At 45.9% G+C, this 16,628-nt stretch overlaps 9 protein-coding genes across 9 annotated transcripts; 5 read left to right on the top strand and 4 right to left on the bottom strand.

The window, feature by feature from the left end:
* Positions 1-3,357, top strand: N7529_001548 (uncharacterized protein; the record flags this gene model as incomplete). Its single annotated transcript, XM_057237079.1, has 6 exons — positions 1-263; positions 335-465; positions 1,256-1,369; positions 1,421-1,750; positions 1,813-2,652; positions 2,702-3,357. The coding sequence occupies 6 exons, from the start codon at positions 1-3 to the stop codon at positions 3,355-3,357; spliced, it is 2,334 nt and encodes a 777-aa protein (XP_057101766.1).
* A 429-nt stretch (positions 3,358-3,786) lies between these two features.
* Positions 3,787-4,024, bottom strand: N7529_001547 (uncharacterized protein; the record flags this gene model as incomplete). The annotated part of the gene is made up of 2 exons (XM_057237078.1): positions 3,787-3,909; positions 3,962-4,024. 2 exons carry the CDS (start codon positions 4,022-4,024, stop codon positions 3,787-3,789), a joined length of 186 nt encoding a protein of 61 aa, XP_057101765.1.
* A 12-nt stretch (positions 4,025-4,036) lies between these two features.
* N7529_001546 (uncharacterized protein) lies at positions 4,037-4,672 on the bottom strand (the record flags this gene model as incomplete). Its single annotated transcript, XM_057237077.1, has 2 exons — positions 4,037-4,272; positions 4,333-4,672. The coding sequence occupies 2 exons, from the start codon at positions 4,670-4,672 to the stop codon at positions 4,037-4,039; spliced, it is 576 nt and encodes a 191-aa protein (XP_057101764.1).
* A 322-nt stretch (positions 4,673-4,994) lies between these two features.
* N7529_001545 (uncharacterized protein) lies at positions 4,995-6,080 on the bottom strand (the record flags this gene model as incomplete). Its single annotated transcript, XM_057237076.1, has 2 exons — positions 4,995-5,867; positions 6,051-6,080. 2 exons carry the CDS (start codon positions 6,078-6,080, stop codon positions 4,995-4,997), a joined length of 903 nt encoding a protein of 300 aa, XP_057101763.1.
* Positions 6,081-7,553: 1,473 nt separating this feature from the next.
* Positions 7,554-8,664, top strand: N7529_001544 (thioesterase family protein; the record flags this gene model as incomplete). The annotated part of the gene is made up of 2 exons (XM_057237075.1): positions 7,554-7,596; positions 7,712-8,664. 2 exons carry the CDS (start codon positions 7,554-7,556, stop codon positions 8,662-8,664), a joined length of 996 nt encoding a protein of 331 aa, XP_057101762.1.
* A 373-nt stretch (positions 8,665-9,037) lies between these two features.
* Positions 9,038-9,901, bottom strand: N7529_001543 (MBL fold metallo-hydrolase; the record flags this gene model as incomplete). Its single annotated transcript, XM_057237074.1, has 1 exon — positions 9,038-9,901. One exon carries the CDS (start codon positions 9,899-9,901, stop codon positions 9,038-9,040), a length of 864 nt encoding a protein of 287 aa, XP_057101761.1.
* A 622-nt stretch (positions 9,902-10,523) lies between these two features.
* On the top strand, positions 10,524-11,000 carry N7529_001542 (uncharacterized protein; the record flags this gene model as incomplete). Its single annotated transcript, XM_057237073.1, has 1 exon — positions 10,524-11,000. The coding sequence occupies one exon, from the start codon at positions 10,524-10,526 to the stop codon at positions 10,998-11,000; it is 477 nt and encodes a 158-aa protein (XP_057101760.1).
* A 1,377-nt stretch (positions 11,001-12,377) lies between these two features.
* Positions 12,378-13,512, top strand: N7529_001541 (putative epsilon-lactone hydrolase; the record flags this gene model as incomplete). Its single annotated transcript, XM_057237072.1, has 5 exons — positions 12,378-12,401; positions 12,451-12,482; positions 12,529-12,674; positions 12,732-13,315; positions 13,372-13,512. The coding sequence occupies 5 exons, from the start codon at positions 12,378-12,380 to the stop codon at positions 13,510-13,512; spliced, it is 927 nt and encodes a 308-aa protein (XP_057101759.1).
* An 835-nt stretch (positions 13,513-14,347) lies between these two features.
* Positions 14,348-14,842, top strand: N7529_001540 (uncharacterized protein; the record flags this gene model as incomplete). The annotated part of the gene is made up of 1 exon (XM_057237071.1): positions 14,348-14,842. The coding sequence occupies one exon, from the start codon at positions 14,348-14,350 to the stop codon at positions 14,840-14,842; it is 495 nt and encodes a 164-aa protein (XP_057101758.1).
* Positions 14,843-16,628: the final 1,786 nt, after the last annotated feature.

The following is a 16,628-nucleotide window of genomic DNA, read 5'->3' as shown; positions in this document are numbered from 1 at the left end:
ATGACAAGAGGATTCGCAGCTATCGCTCCTCAGTGCGAGGAGTTCTTTGACCAGGTCAAAGAGACTGACACTCTCGACTATGTTTTCTATGAAGCCTCCGCACACGACAAGAAGATCTCCGTCGCTGAGTCCGGTACATACAAGGATTACACCGAATTCGTTGCTCTATTCAAGGAAGACACTCCCCGGTATGCGGTCGTCAAAATCAAGTATCCTGCTCCAACTGGTAATGAACAGCGACACAAGCTAGCTTTGATCACATGGTACGTTGTCACCCCTGAAAAGACCCATGGATTCTGATCGAAGATACTCATTGGTTTATTTTCCATGGTAGGGTGCCGGAGGGAGCAAATATCCATGACAAATCCTACTATACCTCGAACAAAGATCATTTCTACCGTGCGCTTGAGGGGATCAGTCTTCATGTGCACGCCCATAATGTGGGGGAGCTGGCTCACTCTGCTGGTATGGATTACAACACATATTTTGAAGTCTTTCAAGCTGACCTTCTGTTTCTACTTGGCTTGCAGTCTTGAAACAATTCAAGGTACTCTGAGGTTTTAGAAGATACCACACCTTATGGATCCTAGAATCTTTGCACCAGCAGGGTTCTTTTAGTTTTCATATGATGGTATTGCACACCACGATTATCCAGCCAAATTCACAATTGATCATATTCATCAAGGTGGTACGAGGATCATGCATTTCATCTCCCAAATTCTAGTCAAGTAATTGTAAATTGTAACACATGATAATGACTTTGAGACTAGAAACATAGTGGACACATTAAATAGGCAACCAATGGATTAAAACGACATCACGAAGCGATGATAGCTTGACTTGAAATGACTTACCCACAAAAAGGGGAGTGCTGCCTGACGCTAAGCCAGGCAACAGCCCCTTTGATGCCGGATTCTTCAGGCCAAAGTATTTTTGTGATGCGCCAGACCTTCCAGAGCTTTGATCTGCTCAATATTTAAAAGCTGCTGGTCTTTCCGTGCTTCGTTTCTTTTATTTCTTCATTAAATTCTTCATTCTCAATCTGCGCCTGTGTTACCCACTCGTTGACCGTTTCGTCCCATCTTGGTCCCGCACCTGATTATTTCCCACCATGCCAGCTCGATCTTTCAAAACCTTTCTCATTGCCGTGAGTGGGACATTTCCTGATTTAAAACAAGGTAAGAACCTCTTATTGACCGTCAATCGCCCTCTGTATATGTGTTGGCCCCACATGATTGTGCTGACCTTCCCGCAGCGGACGTAAGAGCGCACATCGAACAAAGTGGCGCAACATTCAGCACTTCGGTTACGGAAGCATGCACTCACTTGATCACCACCCAAGTTGATGTGGACAAGCAATCCACCAAATGTGAGTGCACGACAGGACTCGTACCTAGCAAATTACTGAACAATCGACCAGACAAAAAAGCTTCTGGTCTGCCCGGCTGTCACGTCGTTTCGCTCGAATGGCTTCTGGAATCAACACAGGCCAGAAAGCCATTGCCAGAGTCAAAATATGCATTTAACAAAGAGTCGAAAGTGCAGGTGGACACCGCAGCACAAAAGAACGGCAATGGGAAAAACACGGAAAAAAAGCCTAAAGACGTGAAGCCTACGAAAAAGCGAGGCGCAAGTGAAGAAGAGGGCTCAGAGTCCAAGAAGAAGGTCAAAGATAGCCAGAAGGCTACAACTAAGTCGCTTAATATTCCCATTGACGAAGGCTTCGATCAACGAGACAGCTACTACCAGTGTAAGCTTGCCCGTTAGCTTACGCGTGAACACCATCAAAAGCTGACTGACAAAATTTAATAGCCCCCACTGTCTACATTGATGACGCGGGGTTGATCTGGGATGCGACTTTGAACCAAACAGTAGCATCGGACAATGCCAACAAGTTCTACCGCATCCAACTGCTGGTGGGTGCCAACTCAAATTTCATGACCTGGACGCGCTGGGGCCGAGTTGGTGAAAATGGCCAATCCGCCGATCTCAGATTCAACGATTTGAAAAGTGCGATGGCGATGTTTGAAAAGAAATTCAAAGACAAGTCGGGCTTAAGCTGGGCCAATCGCCTGGATACACCAAAGAACAAGAAGTACACCTTCCTGGAACGTAACTATGAAGAAGACGAGGAAGACGAAGAAGAAGCGGAAAAACCTGCAAAGGTGAAAAAGGAAGACGACACTCCTCCTGTGGAAAGTCTCATGTCTAAACCCCTTCAAGATTTGATTTCTTTCATCTTCAACCTTAACAATGTCCTTGAGGCCCTTGCATCTATGTCTTACGATGTCCACAAGCTCCCTCTGGGCAAGCTTAGCACTCGGACTCTGAAAAGCGGATTTTCCGTTTTGAAGGAACTGTCTGAGTTGATATCCGATCCAACCTCCGCGCAAGCCAAATACGATGTTCCCTACGGCACAGCCATTGAGCACTTGTCCAATCGATACTTCACATTGATCCCTCATGTTTTCGGCCGCAATCGACCGCCTGTTCTTGGATCGGATGCTCAGATCAAAAAGGAGGTCGAACTCCTGGAGGCACTTACCGACATGGACGTGGCGAACGAGATCATGACTGAGTCGAAGGATAGTGATCAAATCCACGAGCTGGACCGCCAGTTCCAAGGCTTGGGAATGCGAGAAATGGTCGAACGTAAGGTTTACATAATTTTATCATATTGAATCAAGCTAACAGCAAACAGTGGAGCACACATCGACCGAGTTCCAAGAACTCGAAAGCTACCTACAAAACTCCCGTGGCCGCACTCACAACATGGAATACAAAGTAATCAATATCTTCCGCATCGAGCGCCAAGGCGAAACAGAACGCTTCAACACATCCAAATACGCCAACCTTCCAAACAGCGATCGTCGTCTCCTCTGGCACGGCTCCCGCAGTACGAATTTTGGTGGTATCCTTAGCCAAGGTCTGCGCATCGCACCACCCGAAGCACCCGTGAACGGCTACATGTTCGGAAAGGGTGTCTACTTGGCCGATACATCAAGCAAATCCGCCAACTACTGCTGTCCTTACAACAGCGGTGGAATGGGCCTGCTTCTATTATGTGATGCGGAGCTCGGTGCTCCTATGCTAGAGCTCGATCGTGGCAACTACAATGCTGGCGAGGATGCTATCAAGGCTGGCAAGATTGCTACCCTTGGAAAAGGTTCCCAGGTGCCAGGTGGCTGGAAGGATGCTGGTTGCATTAACCCTGCTTTGGCAGGCGTACGAATGCCTGATGTATCGATCGCTAATACTGATCATGTCCGTGGCGGAGGCTTGTATTACAATGAGTACATCGTCTATGATGTTGCGCAGATTCGGCAGCGCTATTTGTTCCAGGTTAAGATGAATTGATTGGGCTGCTTTGGATTGGAGTATGGCTTATTGCTGGAAGTTATTGAGCGGGAGTTTCTATGGCGTCCTTTGAATAGCTGCTTCGCTAGCATATATAATAAATGGTTCTTTGCTCATTTATTGCTGAGTCTATGGATAACAGGACTCGAAAGAGTTTGGGAATATTTGTCCTTGGATCCATGGATCAAGTCCCTGTGCAATCTCTTTAAAAGTTCAGAAGCTAGAGAAAACCTGATTCTTGCATATCGGTTCTTGAGATCTAAGGCCTATGAAAGACTCGACGTATTCAACTCCTTTTGCATTGGTACAAGAAAAGATATGGACTACTTGCTCTGCTCATCTAGTCCATTTTATCCCCTCTATCACCCATCACTCAATCCTCTGCACCTGCCCTCCCTTAGCCTCTATTCGAACATTCGGCACCTCTTGTTAATTCATAATAAATATCCGAGCAGGTCGTTGAGGATGTGTAGCCTCATTATTCAGAACCACCCAAGTCCTCAAATTCTCCTTGAACACAATGTCAAAATCCTCCAGACTCCGATTCGCCGTCTCGGGACAAAAGAGATAAAATAATGAGAATAGAGAAATAGCTGAAAGACACCCAGATGAGATAGAACCGCCATCTGATATTTTGGATCCCGATCGGCGTAATTTGCACAACCATATAGTTCACAGCCTACTGTGCGGTCACACTTGCTGATGATCCTGTCATGCGCATGTATTGCGAGTCGATCTCTGTGTTGTAGAGCCATGCTGTTCCTTGCCAACCTACCCCGAAGAAGGCGTAGAGGAGGAATATCATTGTCACCGAGGCGGCGCCGTAGTTGTATGTTTCCTGGTGTTTGGCTGTGAGTTGGTTTGCGCGGATGAGGAACATTAAGGCGAAGTAGCAGAGAGAGCAGCCAGATGAACCTGTAGAAATTTGAAATATTGATAAATAATTGTAAGCTTGGGATGACCTTTGAAACTCACCAAGTAGCATAGGTCCACGACAACCCCACTTATCGATTAACATCATCCCCAGGTACGAAAAGAAGATGTAGTGGACAAAGCCAACGGCTATTAACAGCCTGGCAAGCTTTTCATCCAAACCAAAAAAGCTAACTAGCACAGTGGGAAGATGGTAGGAATTTGCATTGACCCCAGACAATTGCACAATAATCTGCGTCCCAAGGCCAAGCAGAAACCGACGCAGAATCCCCGCGCCAGTCGCCTTAACACTCAGTAATGTGCCCCAGGAAACACAATGCTCCATTTCAGCCTGGTAAGCCCGCTGGATTTTATTCCTCCCTGCAACAACAGTGGGTGACATGGTGGTAACCCCCTCGCCCTGGATAGGCAAGAACAAAATCCGCCTCATCAACTCTCTCTTCCGAAATTAACCATCTCGGTGACTCAGGAAGCCATGGCGCAGTTGACGAAGTGACAATACCGAGAACCAATTGCAAAGCAAGTGGAAATCGCCAATTGACACTTCCCTGGACATAAGAAAATCCAGAGGTTACCCAATTCGCCGAACAAAACCCAGCAACGTTGACAACAAGTCCAAGCAGAACAAGCTTACCACGCCAGCTGGGCTACGTTGTCTCACTCTGCCGCACGAGTGTGGTAGCAGTATTCAATCCATGCCAATCCTAATGAGCGAATACAAGCGATCGCCCTTCCGCTGGGTTCTGGTGAGGGCGATATCTTACTCCGTTAACTTTCAATCCCTTTTCATTCAATAGTGTGATAATATCGCCGAGGTTGGAGAGAGGCAAACTCTTGAGATCGAAATCTTGGGCTGACATAGCACCTAAAGCTGCATCGTTAGGCAGTGCTTGGAATTGGCCTGTTGAATTTTGGATTTTCCAGGAAGATAAGGGCATTGTATGACCTGTGAAGTTTTTGAGAGTAATCGATGTGCATCTGCCTGGGGGAAGGGTTGACCCCGAAGTGTTGATCACAGCTTGATCAATCGTCACGGCGTTCTTGATCAGATCGGCATTTCTTGTTTCCCGTTCTAGATAATCACTCCAGGTCTCTGATGATACGGCGTGTCCTGTTTCTTCATCTGTGTGCACAGCCTGTGACGCAAAGCCGATGAAAACCCCAACCCAGCGATTAGAGCCTGGATAATTGATCAAAAGGCCGCCATCTTGGAATACACCAACATCCCGTCGGTACTCTGGAACGCTGCCTTGGTCCATATGCACATTATGAATACCTTTTCCATCCGAGTATTGTTCACCAAACAGGTAAATGTTGGCACTTTGATTGATTGAATGTTGCACTTCAGGCTCCAAGACATCAGTGATGTCACTGTTCGGCCATGCTTTGTCGTGAGGCAGGATTTGACCGGTATTGAGGTTGAAAAGGTTCCTCCGGATGTAGTCCAGTCTCAAACTAGCGGGTTCTGGCTGCGGTTTATCGAGAGAATGAAACCCTAAAGGTAGATCGGTGAGACTGTTGGTTATAGGGTGATGTCGAAATTCTGATCCACGCAGTAGGCAAGCCGAGATTCGTTCCTGTCCCCAGATCTGATGTTGATTGCTGCGCTGGAGAGCCCGGGAATTTCTTTGTTTCCAGTCCGACGAAAGCTGTGGCCAGAGTACTCGCCTAGACCTTCTTTATCAGGGAAGTACAGTGTCAAATATGGGTTTTTCTTATCTTGGTTGCGATGTTCCACAAACGTAGTGTACCGGAGTTACCTTCCAAACACCGTACTTATTGAGTGGCATATTGAAGGATTTAGACCGAGAGAAGTATTGAATTATGAGGTTTTTAAGAATGAATACGACTGAGAACGAACTTTGCTATATGAGGATAACCTAAATGGGGAGGTGGCGCAGGTAGTTATAGTCGAAGCTCATAAGCCGTGACATGGCTATGATGTTATGCCAACTGTACGATTTGACGAACACACAATTTCTATGATAAAGTCCGTATTCCATTTGATGCCTGAGACCAGTCTAGACTCCGGGTCTATTTTTGATGCTATAGTTATTACTCCAGAGTGTCTGTTGAATGATTTGCCATCTAATTGACTGGATGGTCGTCGACTTTAGGTACGCCAAATGACGCATGTCGATCCGACCACAACCATGTGCTAGGTTCATTTGTGGTGAAGCCATCCGGGGTTTCAGCTCACTATCAAATCCTCAATAATCTTATGAAGAATGCACCAGACCAACCCTACTATATACTACATATTTGACCCAGCCTAGCTAACCAGAGATATTCAATTGATCGTGAATTATATTCTATACTAGTCAAGACATATATAATAGGTAAATGGGGCCACAAGACGCAGCATGAATATCGCATAGGGCATTAATGAAAGACCCCGCCACCACCGCCACTAACCTGTCAAAGGGGCAATATTTCTTTCAATAACTCACCCTGACTTTTAGTTATCCACTCTATTTTCCCTATTCTGGCAATTTATAGCCTTAGAGGGTTTGAAAATGATTAATAAATGACACAATAAATGACACAATAAGGTTCAGATATATGTGACTATGTAGTTTAGAGGGCCCATGGCCAAAGTCGAATTGAATATAGACCCAACGCAACGAAAAGACACCCCTTCATGTATCGTGCCATCCCATCTTGTACGCTCATTCAAAATCTGTGGCCTGACTTAACAAAATCATTAGCTGCATTTTCAAGCATTTCCAATAGTAACAGCCATTTGGCACGGTTTTCACCACTGACAACAAAAGGGAGTGGCTTCGTGCATCTTGACATCGGGTTCTGATGTATCATTATAGAAGAAAATCGGCTCAATGGAAGCCACATAGATGTGTGGAGGGGGATCTACGCGGACGATTTCGACACACTGGTGTTGTAAATTTGGAGTTACCGAGGCTCGTCCCCACACCAAGGATGATTATTTGAACAATAAATTACGCTTCCGCAATTCTCTTATATTAGGCTCTCACGTGCATGCCATGAAATATTATGGATGGACTTGTGGATGAAGAACTCGGTGCTTGTTATATTTCGTGATGAGTCTACAAAGCCGAGGGGGCGAAGCCTAGGAACCATTGTGATATTAATACAGCACTCACTATAAAGACAGCATGGGCAGTTGTCGGCATTGAAAATTGTTCGGTCGCTTTTAATATTCCCACAGCAATATATCTTTCCTCGGTCTATGTGACATTTGCTCCTCATACTAGTCATCTGACGAGGCTGATCTGCCAGTCAACATGGATGAGCCTTCTCACTCTGCGTTATTCGAGAAAGCGATCAGTGTCACCCCGATCGACTCGGCTACGTATTCCGCGAACCTTGATCCCCAGTGGTGCATTGGGAAAGGCAAGTTCAATGACTTTGGAGAATTAGACATATCTAACATATCACTCAGTGCCTCACGGAGGATACACGGCGAGCATCTTTTACCGAGCTGCGGCAGTCCATTTCGCCAACAACTTCGGTCACCGCTTTCCATATGCGCCCCAGCCAATCTCCCTCCAATTATCGTATTTGCGCCGAACAACCATTGGGCCAGCTATCTTGAAGATAGAAAACACGAAGATCGGCTCGAGGGTCAGCACCATCCACGTATCCCTTTTGCAGGCACCAGATGGCGCTACGCTATCCGATGTAAACGGCAAGGATAGAAAGCTCGAGATAAAAGCTGCCGCATATATCAACGCTAGTCCGCCGGACACAGAGGCCGGCCCCAGTTACAATGGTACCTGGGAGTTGGGACCTGCACCAGTGCCAGGGACCCTCTCCGATGGGTCAGTTGATCTCTTGGCACTGGCAAAGTACAAACGGGATGGTCCATGGGCGCAACAACAAACAATCTCTGCAATGGCTGCAACGAGGAATCTCGAGGTTTATACACCTGCTCTCCATGTGCCAAAATCATTAGAGACCCGCGAAAAGCAGGTTGTTGATCAATGGCAACGATTCGCCCCGGGCGGAAAGGTGGCACGCTGGTCTAATGAGGCGGTTATGTTCCTTGTTGATATATTTCCAGCGGCCCTCGATCGTTTGGCTGCAATGGAATCGCATCGGCTCCAAGATGAGGAAGCATCCCAAACAAAGGCTCCAGGTTCTGTCGCAGCTAAAGGCCCTTTCTGGTTTCCAACTGTCTCATTGAACATTGATTTAAAGACGAGACTGCCGCCAGAGGGAGTAGAGTGGCTTCACTCTCGCGTGGTGACTAGGATGCTACGGGGTGGTCGTGCAGATCTCGATGTTGTTGTCCTTGATCAGCATGGTGAATTAGTGGCGACAAGCACTCAGGTGGCATTGGTTGTTGACGCATCCCGGAATATTAAGGGCAGGGACAGTGGTAGGAAGCTGTAGACTGTTGCCTGTGACAGTATGTATAGCCAGATGGTGCGAAATTTTGTGATTTTCATACTGTAGCCTGAGTCCAAGACCAGCGAATTCTCCTTATTGCAGTTTGTAATCAGCATAAAAACTATTACAGGGCCGAGATTAGAAACTTTGACTATTCAAATACTGTATCACTAAGTCGAAAGTGCCAAACTTTGATAGGAATTCCTAATTCGTCTTAATTTTGTCTTGAGTGGAAAATTTACCTCCCATGAAATTGTTTTATATCTATAGGGTCAAAGACTAGCACGATATCTATATGTCCTTGGTGGAACTGGACACATAGCTTATGCCACTGGCTCACATAACCGGAAGGCATATTTTCTCAATTTTCGATTACTTATATCTTTGCCTCACTAGGGAAGGCGGCCATTGCCCCTGCAAGAATTGCATGCGGATTAATGCGTCCAGGATACAATAATTGCATTCTTTCCCACAGCTCTTGCCAGTTTGATGTAGTTTTGGTTGCGCTTTCAAAGTCTTCGATGTATTGTCTTGTCGTTCTCAAGTTGAATACTCCGTCCACGGTGCCGGCCCGCTTGTGGCCTGCGACAACAGTTTGAGGGTTCAGAGCTTCGATCATGTCGATCGCACGAAGCCATTCTTTCCTCTTCTCGGTGGTGTTTGCTTCACCGAAATATTGATGGACGTCCCCGTACACCACATCTCCTGCTACAACTAGGTTTATACTCGGGACATGAAGAATGGTTGTATCATGAGTGTCAGAGTGGCCAACTTCAATTGCCCGGAAGGTGTGTCCCTCAATCTCAAAGTTGTCCGAGTCCATTGCTGACGCTAGAACAAGAGGCTGAGGAATTTGGTCGCCCGGGAAAAATTTGAGCCATATCCCCTCAAACTTCTCCGGAGAAACCTGCTCTTTCATACTGGAGACAGTGGCAGGCGTAGCAATCGCTCGCACATTTGGCCAGTGCTTTTGAATGATCGATATTCCGAACCAGTGATCACCGTGGCCGTGCGTGATGTAGACGTATTTCAGGTCTTTGCCGATGGCTGTTTGCTTGATCCATGAAACTAGGTCTTCAGTCTGGGACACAGAAATTGGGGTATCAACCAAGACAGCTTCTGATTGGCCCTGAATCAGAGTGCATGAGATAGGCGAGAAGGCACTCGAGCCACCGGCTCTTTCAATGGCAATTGGAAGACGAGATGAGACGTAAACGTCGGCTCGAAGAACGGATGACATTGTGAGATAAAGGCTTTAAGCAAGAAGATACAGAAAACGAGATAATGATGTTTATCAGCACTAACTGAGTTGTACAAGGGGACTTGTTAGCCAAAGCCTAGCCTTTTGTACCTGGGCAGGACAATGATGCGCTTCATTTAGCTACGTTTGTTAACCTCGGCTATCAGATATTTCTCGCAATTACTGATCGAGAATCGTGGTGTGTCACAAAAACAGAAAATCAACAAAGCGATATGTGGTACTGCTGTAAAAATACAAATTCAATTTACTAGACGTAAGATGATTAGTGATTCGTTCGAGCCGAGGTGACTGGGCTTACAATTCAAAGATGACACACAGAAAATATTAACTCCGCATCGATAATCTGCGCAGTTCGTAGCCTCAGTCGATAATTGAATGTTGTTTCTATGAGAAACTTGCCTCGGTACTAGGGAAAGATGAGCGATCAACAGTGCATTGATGAGTATAGGGGATATAACATCGATTCACTTGTCCGAGGTGGGGGATTAATCAGAGTGTCTATCGGTATAAAACTTACTATTGTGCTTAAGATCAAGACACCGGAACAAACATCAACACATTGAGCCAATACCCAATTCATTACCTGCAACATTTCTCTAAAATGCCGCGTTGGACTTTCGAACTCACCCCGGACACTCTCTCTGCTGCCGAAAAACAGACCGTCGCCCAGCATGTTACCGATATTTATGTCGAGTTAGGTCTTCCTGCCTTCTTTGTCAATGTATTCTTTCATGAAAACCGAGTTGGTTGCTTCTTCAGCGGGGGTAAAACACCACCCAATGCGGTATTCTTTGTTATCGATCATGCCGCTCGCTCGTTTCCTTCAGAAGAAGTTCGATTGGCCTTCATCCAGCGAATTAACACCATAATGAGGCCGATATTGGCGCCTAAAGGAATCAAGTGGGAGTACAACATTTACGAGCATCCCCGAGACAACTGGAGAGTCAACGGCATGATCCCTCCAATTGACGAGCCCGAGGTTTTGCAAGAATGGATTGATGAAGACAATGCGGTGCCATACGGAGAGTATGCGATAGAAACAGAGGAACAGCCGGCCCCATTGCAGAAATGGCAGTGATTCAACCTGATGTGGGACTTTAGTATTGAGGGTTCAACTGAATGATATTCGTCCTTCTGCAGTCTCTACAGGGCTCTATACAACGCAAGAACTTGGGGCGATGTAAATACACAACTTGCACGTTACAAGCAGAAGAGAACCTGGAAGCTTAAAGCTACATCCCACTTCTTCCGACCGCTGCTATATGGCTTTTTTGGTTTGGTGTAGCCTTACCCATGTGTTCAAAAAGCCAATTTATTCGTATATGTCTGTCAAGTTGCCTAGTTCCCATACTATCTAGGTCTGAAAGCCGCTCTGACTTACTAAATCGGTTACGGAAGACCTTGAAATCTCATGGAACTTGTCCGCAGAAAGTGACATGCTGTCGCTGTTTATTTAAATTATATACAGCAATTATTCGAATACTTTATCAAAGTAGCACCTGAGAAGATTGCCACTACCCAAACGATGCCTCCCATTCCTAGAAAGTGACCAATGATGAGTCGCTCTTCAAGCATGGGCCTGGTCTTTGAACAGCTCCTCCTAATTTGGAACGCGATTGGCATCGAACCATTCCTTTTCTATGGTAGACTCAGTTTCAGGCGCAAGCAAGCCGTCGGTTCTCCACAAGTCGCGAGAAGCATCATAGATTCCGAGCTCCCCTTCGATGTTCTTGGGCTTAATGATAGCCGTTAGGATGTTGTCTAGTGCCTTGAAAAACCCCTACTCGGTTTCTTTATTGGAAAGGCTCCATCAAATGTGGTAGAAACCCCATTTAGGCATGATGGGCGATAGTATCAAGTAAAGAAAATCAATATGTGAATTTCCAATAAGGGTTTTTAGAGATCCAATAGCAATAGCTTCTAGAGAGGATGCTACTTACCATCTTTCCCTCCGTCCTGGTGACTGGCGTGTTGAATAATCAATCTCGGAAGAAAGTATTGTATATTCTAATCCTTACATAGTAGATAGTCACTTGATTTCGGAGCTTCGGTCGGATCTAACCATAGTAAGCTTACTACCGCCATGTAGCGATCACCCTATCAGAGACGATCTGCCGAGGATGCCGCGAGATTCGGCCTCGGCCACGGTATGGAATATTAATTGGGCTTCGGGATGTTTTATACAAAAGCAATTTGAACTAGAGTGAGAATTGGTAAGTATCATCCCTTGAGACCAATCCTTGTATTACTCTCAGGATTGCTACAATGACACACCAAATCTCTTGGTGGGAGAGGGTAGATGCTTTTGTTGGCTGGTTGTCCATTGGTAAGATTCTCAGTGCTGCGTGGCGAAAGTGCATCTCTTTTCTGATAGCCAGCAGCCGCAGAATTATTCAAAGCTGCTATTTCGGGAGCAGTTCGCGGCCGCTCAGGAGCCGACACCTATCATCATCATATGATCCAAGCAGTAGTTAAGAAAGTATTATACCGCGTTGCAAGCGCTATCACCAGCCGCTAACTCTCAATAGCTCACTACAAGGTTCAGTCCGCTTCAACTGCAGTATGTTTCCTGAATGTTAGGGTAGGCACATTTAACCAGAACCTAGATATTTGTTCAAATCTTACGACGAAATTTATCTGGAATACTGCCAAATAAACGGAAACAAACCACATTTTGTTTCCACTAACCTTGGGGTAAATGGATTTTGGATTGGAGATCCTTCGGCCAAATACGTTGTCATTCAATTCCACGGTAAGCAGAGCAGTCTACTATGAAGTCCAGCTAGGTTAACCTGACACTTCGTATAAGGTGGAGGTTTTGCTATGGACGCAACAGAGCCTTATCTGTATTTCTGGTCGAAAATTCAGAAATCACTTGCTGATGCAGGGATTGAAACTGCATGGTTCCATAGTACATATACGCTCACACCACATGGGGCGTACCCAGTTCAGGTTGGCGAAGCAGTCGAAACCCTGCGATACATCTTGGAAGAAGATGGACGAGCACCTGGGGAGATCCTCATTGCAGGAGACTCAGCTGGTGGGAGTCTGTGCTTGGCGATTCTCTCACATTTGAAGCATCCTTCAATGAACATACCTGAACTCGTCATCAACGAGCCTATCAAGGGTGCTATTCTTTTATCCCCTTGGGTATCATTCAGTCATCAATGGCCAAGTGTGAAGCTCAATGAGCATAAAGATATCGATGCGCAAGAGGTCACATCGCGGTGGTCTCAGCTATATCTTAATGGAAAACCCTCGAACAATTACATCGAGGCAGTCAATGCACCAGAGGAGTGGTGGAGTGGTATTCAAGTGGAACAGACTTTGGTACTCGCTGGCGCCGACGAGGTCTTACTAGACCCGATAAAAGCTTGGTTTTCCAAATTTGAAGTACGTTGAATAAATAGAGCTGGATATTCCGAGTGAAGTGACTGACATATCGATAGAAATCTAACCCTAACACTACTATTGTGGTTGGGAGAAATGAATGCCATGTTGCCCCCCTTATCTGGCCTCTGTTTGGTGACTTTCATGAGACTGAACAGGAAAGTGCTATAAAGCATTGGTTGATTGAGCGGCTGGGTTGAGACGAAGGTGGACTCAACTTCTAGCTAGACTGATACTGGCATAAATTGCCAAATACATACTACATGGGACTTTATGTAGGACGGAGCATGTAGATGTGTGATGTAATTCCAATTTGCTTTTTTCTTCACCTAGTTTGATTCAATTTTCAGTCCTAGTATGGACCGTGCAAAAAATTAAATCCGTCGATTCGGGATTTGAATATACAGCTCGCAAGATTCTCTTCGAGATCATTGCGTCTGAATCTAATTCGTAGGCTGGAGACCGGTCGTCATATGAATTCATTGATTCTAATTATAATGCCAAAGCGAGTTCATCGCGGTGTTAGCTGGTAATTAAAAGTGTGATGAACTCAAGAACGGTCATCTGGAATGAGATAAGGTAAGAATAATCTTTTCTCGGTAGTTGAACTACGCCTTGCCAAGCTTTACAAAGCAAAGGTTTCAGCGTTTTCCGCTGCTTGTTTCAATCATGTTGGCTTACAGTCCCTTTCAATCCTTTTGGGTAGGGGACCCAAATGAGCTTGCTTATGAGAGTGTGTGTTCTTCAAATAAAAGGAGGACATGGCAGAACTTAGCTTATCCGTGTACTAGTTCAACTTGTGCGATGCTCCACGCGAGACCATATAGCCTAAACACCGAGGCATGTTGACCTCGGTAGGATGTACTGTTCCTCGAAAGCAAGATTAGTGATCAGTCAAGATACCTTGCCACCGAGGCAAATCTGATCAACATGCACCTCCTACGCAATTTCGAATATAAACCCTCTGGTTGATAGAGTAAACATACGCCACGCAAATTTCCTGCAATTTTGATTTTACTCTAAACCACATTCAAGATGACAGCATCCAACTACCAAGTTCTGATCACTGGAGAACAGGACATCAAGGTTGCTGAGAAGCGGCGCAGCATCTATCTCCGACCGTTTCTGTTATTTTGGCTCAACTCGCTATTTGCTGAAGTCATCTTCCTCGCGGTTGGAGTTCTCATCATGACCGGTACTCGGGACCTTTTCTACAAAGTTATGTGGACTCTGGTCTTCTGTCCCCTGGGCATGGGTGGAGCAATGGGAGGTCTTATCAACATCTTCATCGTCGACCACTACTACGGAAAAAAGGCAGCACATTTCACAGCTATTCTTTCGCTCCTTTTACTGAGCACTTGCAACTATCTCTGCTATAGCCTTGACCGACACTTCGGTTGGTTTGGTGCAGCAGAGCATCCAATGTGGTTTCATTGGCGGTACCCTATGATTTGGGTAGTTGGCTATTACAACGGCCTTCTTCTCTTTACCGACAAGGGGCAAGAGCGACTTGCTAAGCTTGGCCTCTAGTCACCGCGGGGGGTGTGTGAAGGACGGGGTATTGTGCGTTGTGGAGAAGGTTGATGCTCTTAGAAGACACCAGCTGCGAAGGGCTCGTCGGCATCTTTTGAAGTTATGCCCTGGCCCTGGCGAAGGTTTGAACATGTATCTATCAGAGGCTTAAGTTTGAGAGTAAAAACTGAGGATACTGGAAGATGTTCTATTTGAAACCCAGAGTGGTGGTATCGAATTCCGATTCAAGGTAAATGGAAAAGACCCCTAAATCTATAGGGCGCGAGTGACCAAATAGAAGAAAGAGGAAAACCGAGCTACAAAGTACCTGGAGTCCATCGTGATTCCATAGCTATTTTGCCCGCTTGCGGAGGTCTTTGAGCAGTTGCGCGAGGGCTCTATTGACTCGGACTGTTATTGGACCAATAATAGCTCGTCCAACGATTGACGGACTCTCCGTTCAATATGAGAGTAAGTCAGATCTAAGGTTATAGCTATTCACTACTATGGTGATCAAGTTATACTTATATTGTTCATTCCAGTTCCGAAGCGTAGCAGCCATAGATCGATAACTATTGCCTGAGTTCATCGGTCGCTCTTATTATGATATTACTCACTACTCAGGATAAAAGCATGAGTATAAATCAGTTCGTCGCCGCTCGGGTTCTGCCGGGCTAAGGTTATCTCCTGACGCTCGACACGTTCCACGTAGAACGGATTCCATTAAGCGTCACCCTTCTCGACCTCCTACTGTGTGTTGTGATGAAAGATCTGATTTGCCATTTCTAAAAACACCTCGTCCTTCTGCGCCGTCTTCCAGGCCCCAGTCCGGTCCATTGGTTTTCCCTTCTATCTTTGCTCATCCCCGTCCAGCGCACCCGAAGAATCAAGACCAAGCTTGGCAGTTCAACCGCTATTCCAAGAACCATGGCTGACGTATGAGGTGACCGAGAGATTTCACAAGGACAGCCTGCCTTTCTCGCCCAGCACAGAAAAAAGAAAGCAGCGCTAGCCATGATTCACCTTCTGAGGCAGCAGTTCTCGCCGGCTAAGCCACTGTCAGAAACTATCTGTTGATTCTCTTATCCCAGATTTCTGGATCTGATGGGGTGCTACCATTGGGATGACCCGGTATTTTTGGACTGGGAGCCAGTAGAGCTCTCGGTGAGTCTCATCCTCGCACCGAGGTTCGCTATCACCGAGGGTGAATTTGCGGCATTGTTCGGCCGATACGTGCTAGTCTCGGTGTCCAGCAAGAGAAAGCAAATTGTACTCATTCCTAATCGATCCTCAAAGGGATTCAATCATGTTGTGATATGAGGCTGGTGCAAATCTGCAAGAAAGCCACACCATCATTTGGAGCTCATGCTGTATATACAGCCCGACGTATTCCATCTGAAATAGTACAATCAATCAAATTCATCCGGATTACAGCAGGTTATGAGCCCTAGAGCAAACTCTCGGATGCCGTCTCTACTCACATTGATAATCATCTTGTCCTCGTTCAATATATATCTACCTTTCTGCTATCGCCCTCACTCGACACAGCTCCAAATACCTTATGTGTCTGTATTTCTTTGATCGCCGCCGTTAGGTATGATGCTACCCGCACTTTATATCAACAGTCGGCTCCGAGCTAAGACATATTTAAAATCAAGTAGGACTGGCAAAAGCTTTTGGGAGTGCATTGACATCTAGAAGTGTTAGACGCGATAAGGATGTAGATGATTATCATCAAGGACAAAAAGCAATGGATTGATATGATTCAAATTGGAATTCAAACTCAAATTCAAATTCACAAGTG

This window comes from Penicillium soppii, assembly GCF_028829465.1.
Source record: "Penicillium soppii strain IBT 18220 chromosome Unknown utg000002l, whole genome shotgun sequence".
Lineage (NCBI taxonomy): Eukaryota > Fungi > Ascomycota > Eurotiomycetes > Eurotiales > Aspergillaceae > Penicillium > Penicillium soppii.
The sequence above is the reverse complement of the archived record's forward strand: the minus strand, read 5'-3'. Positions and strand labels throughout refer to the sequence as shown.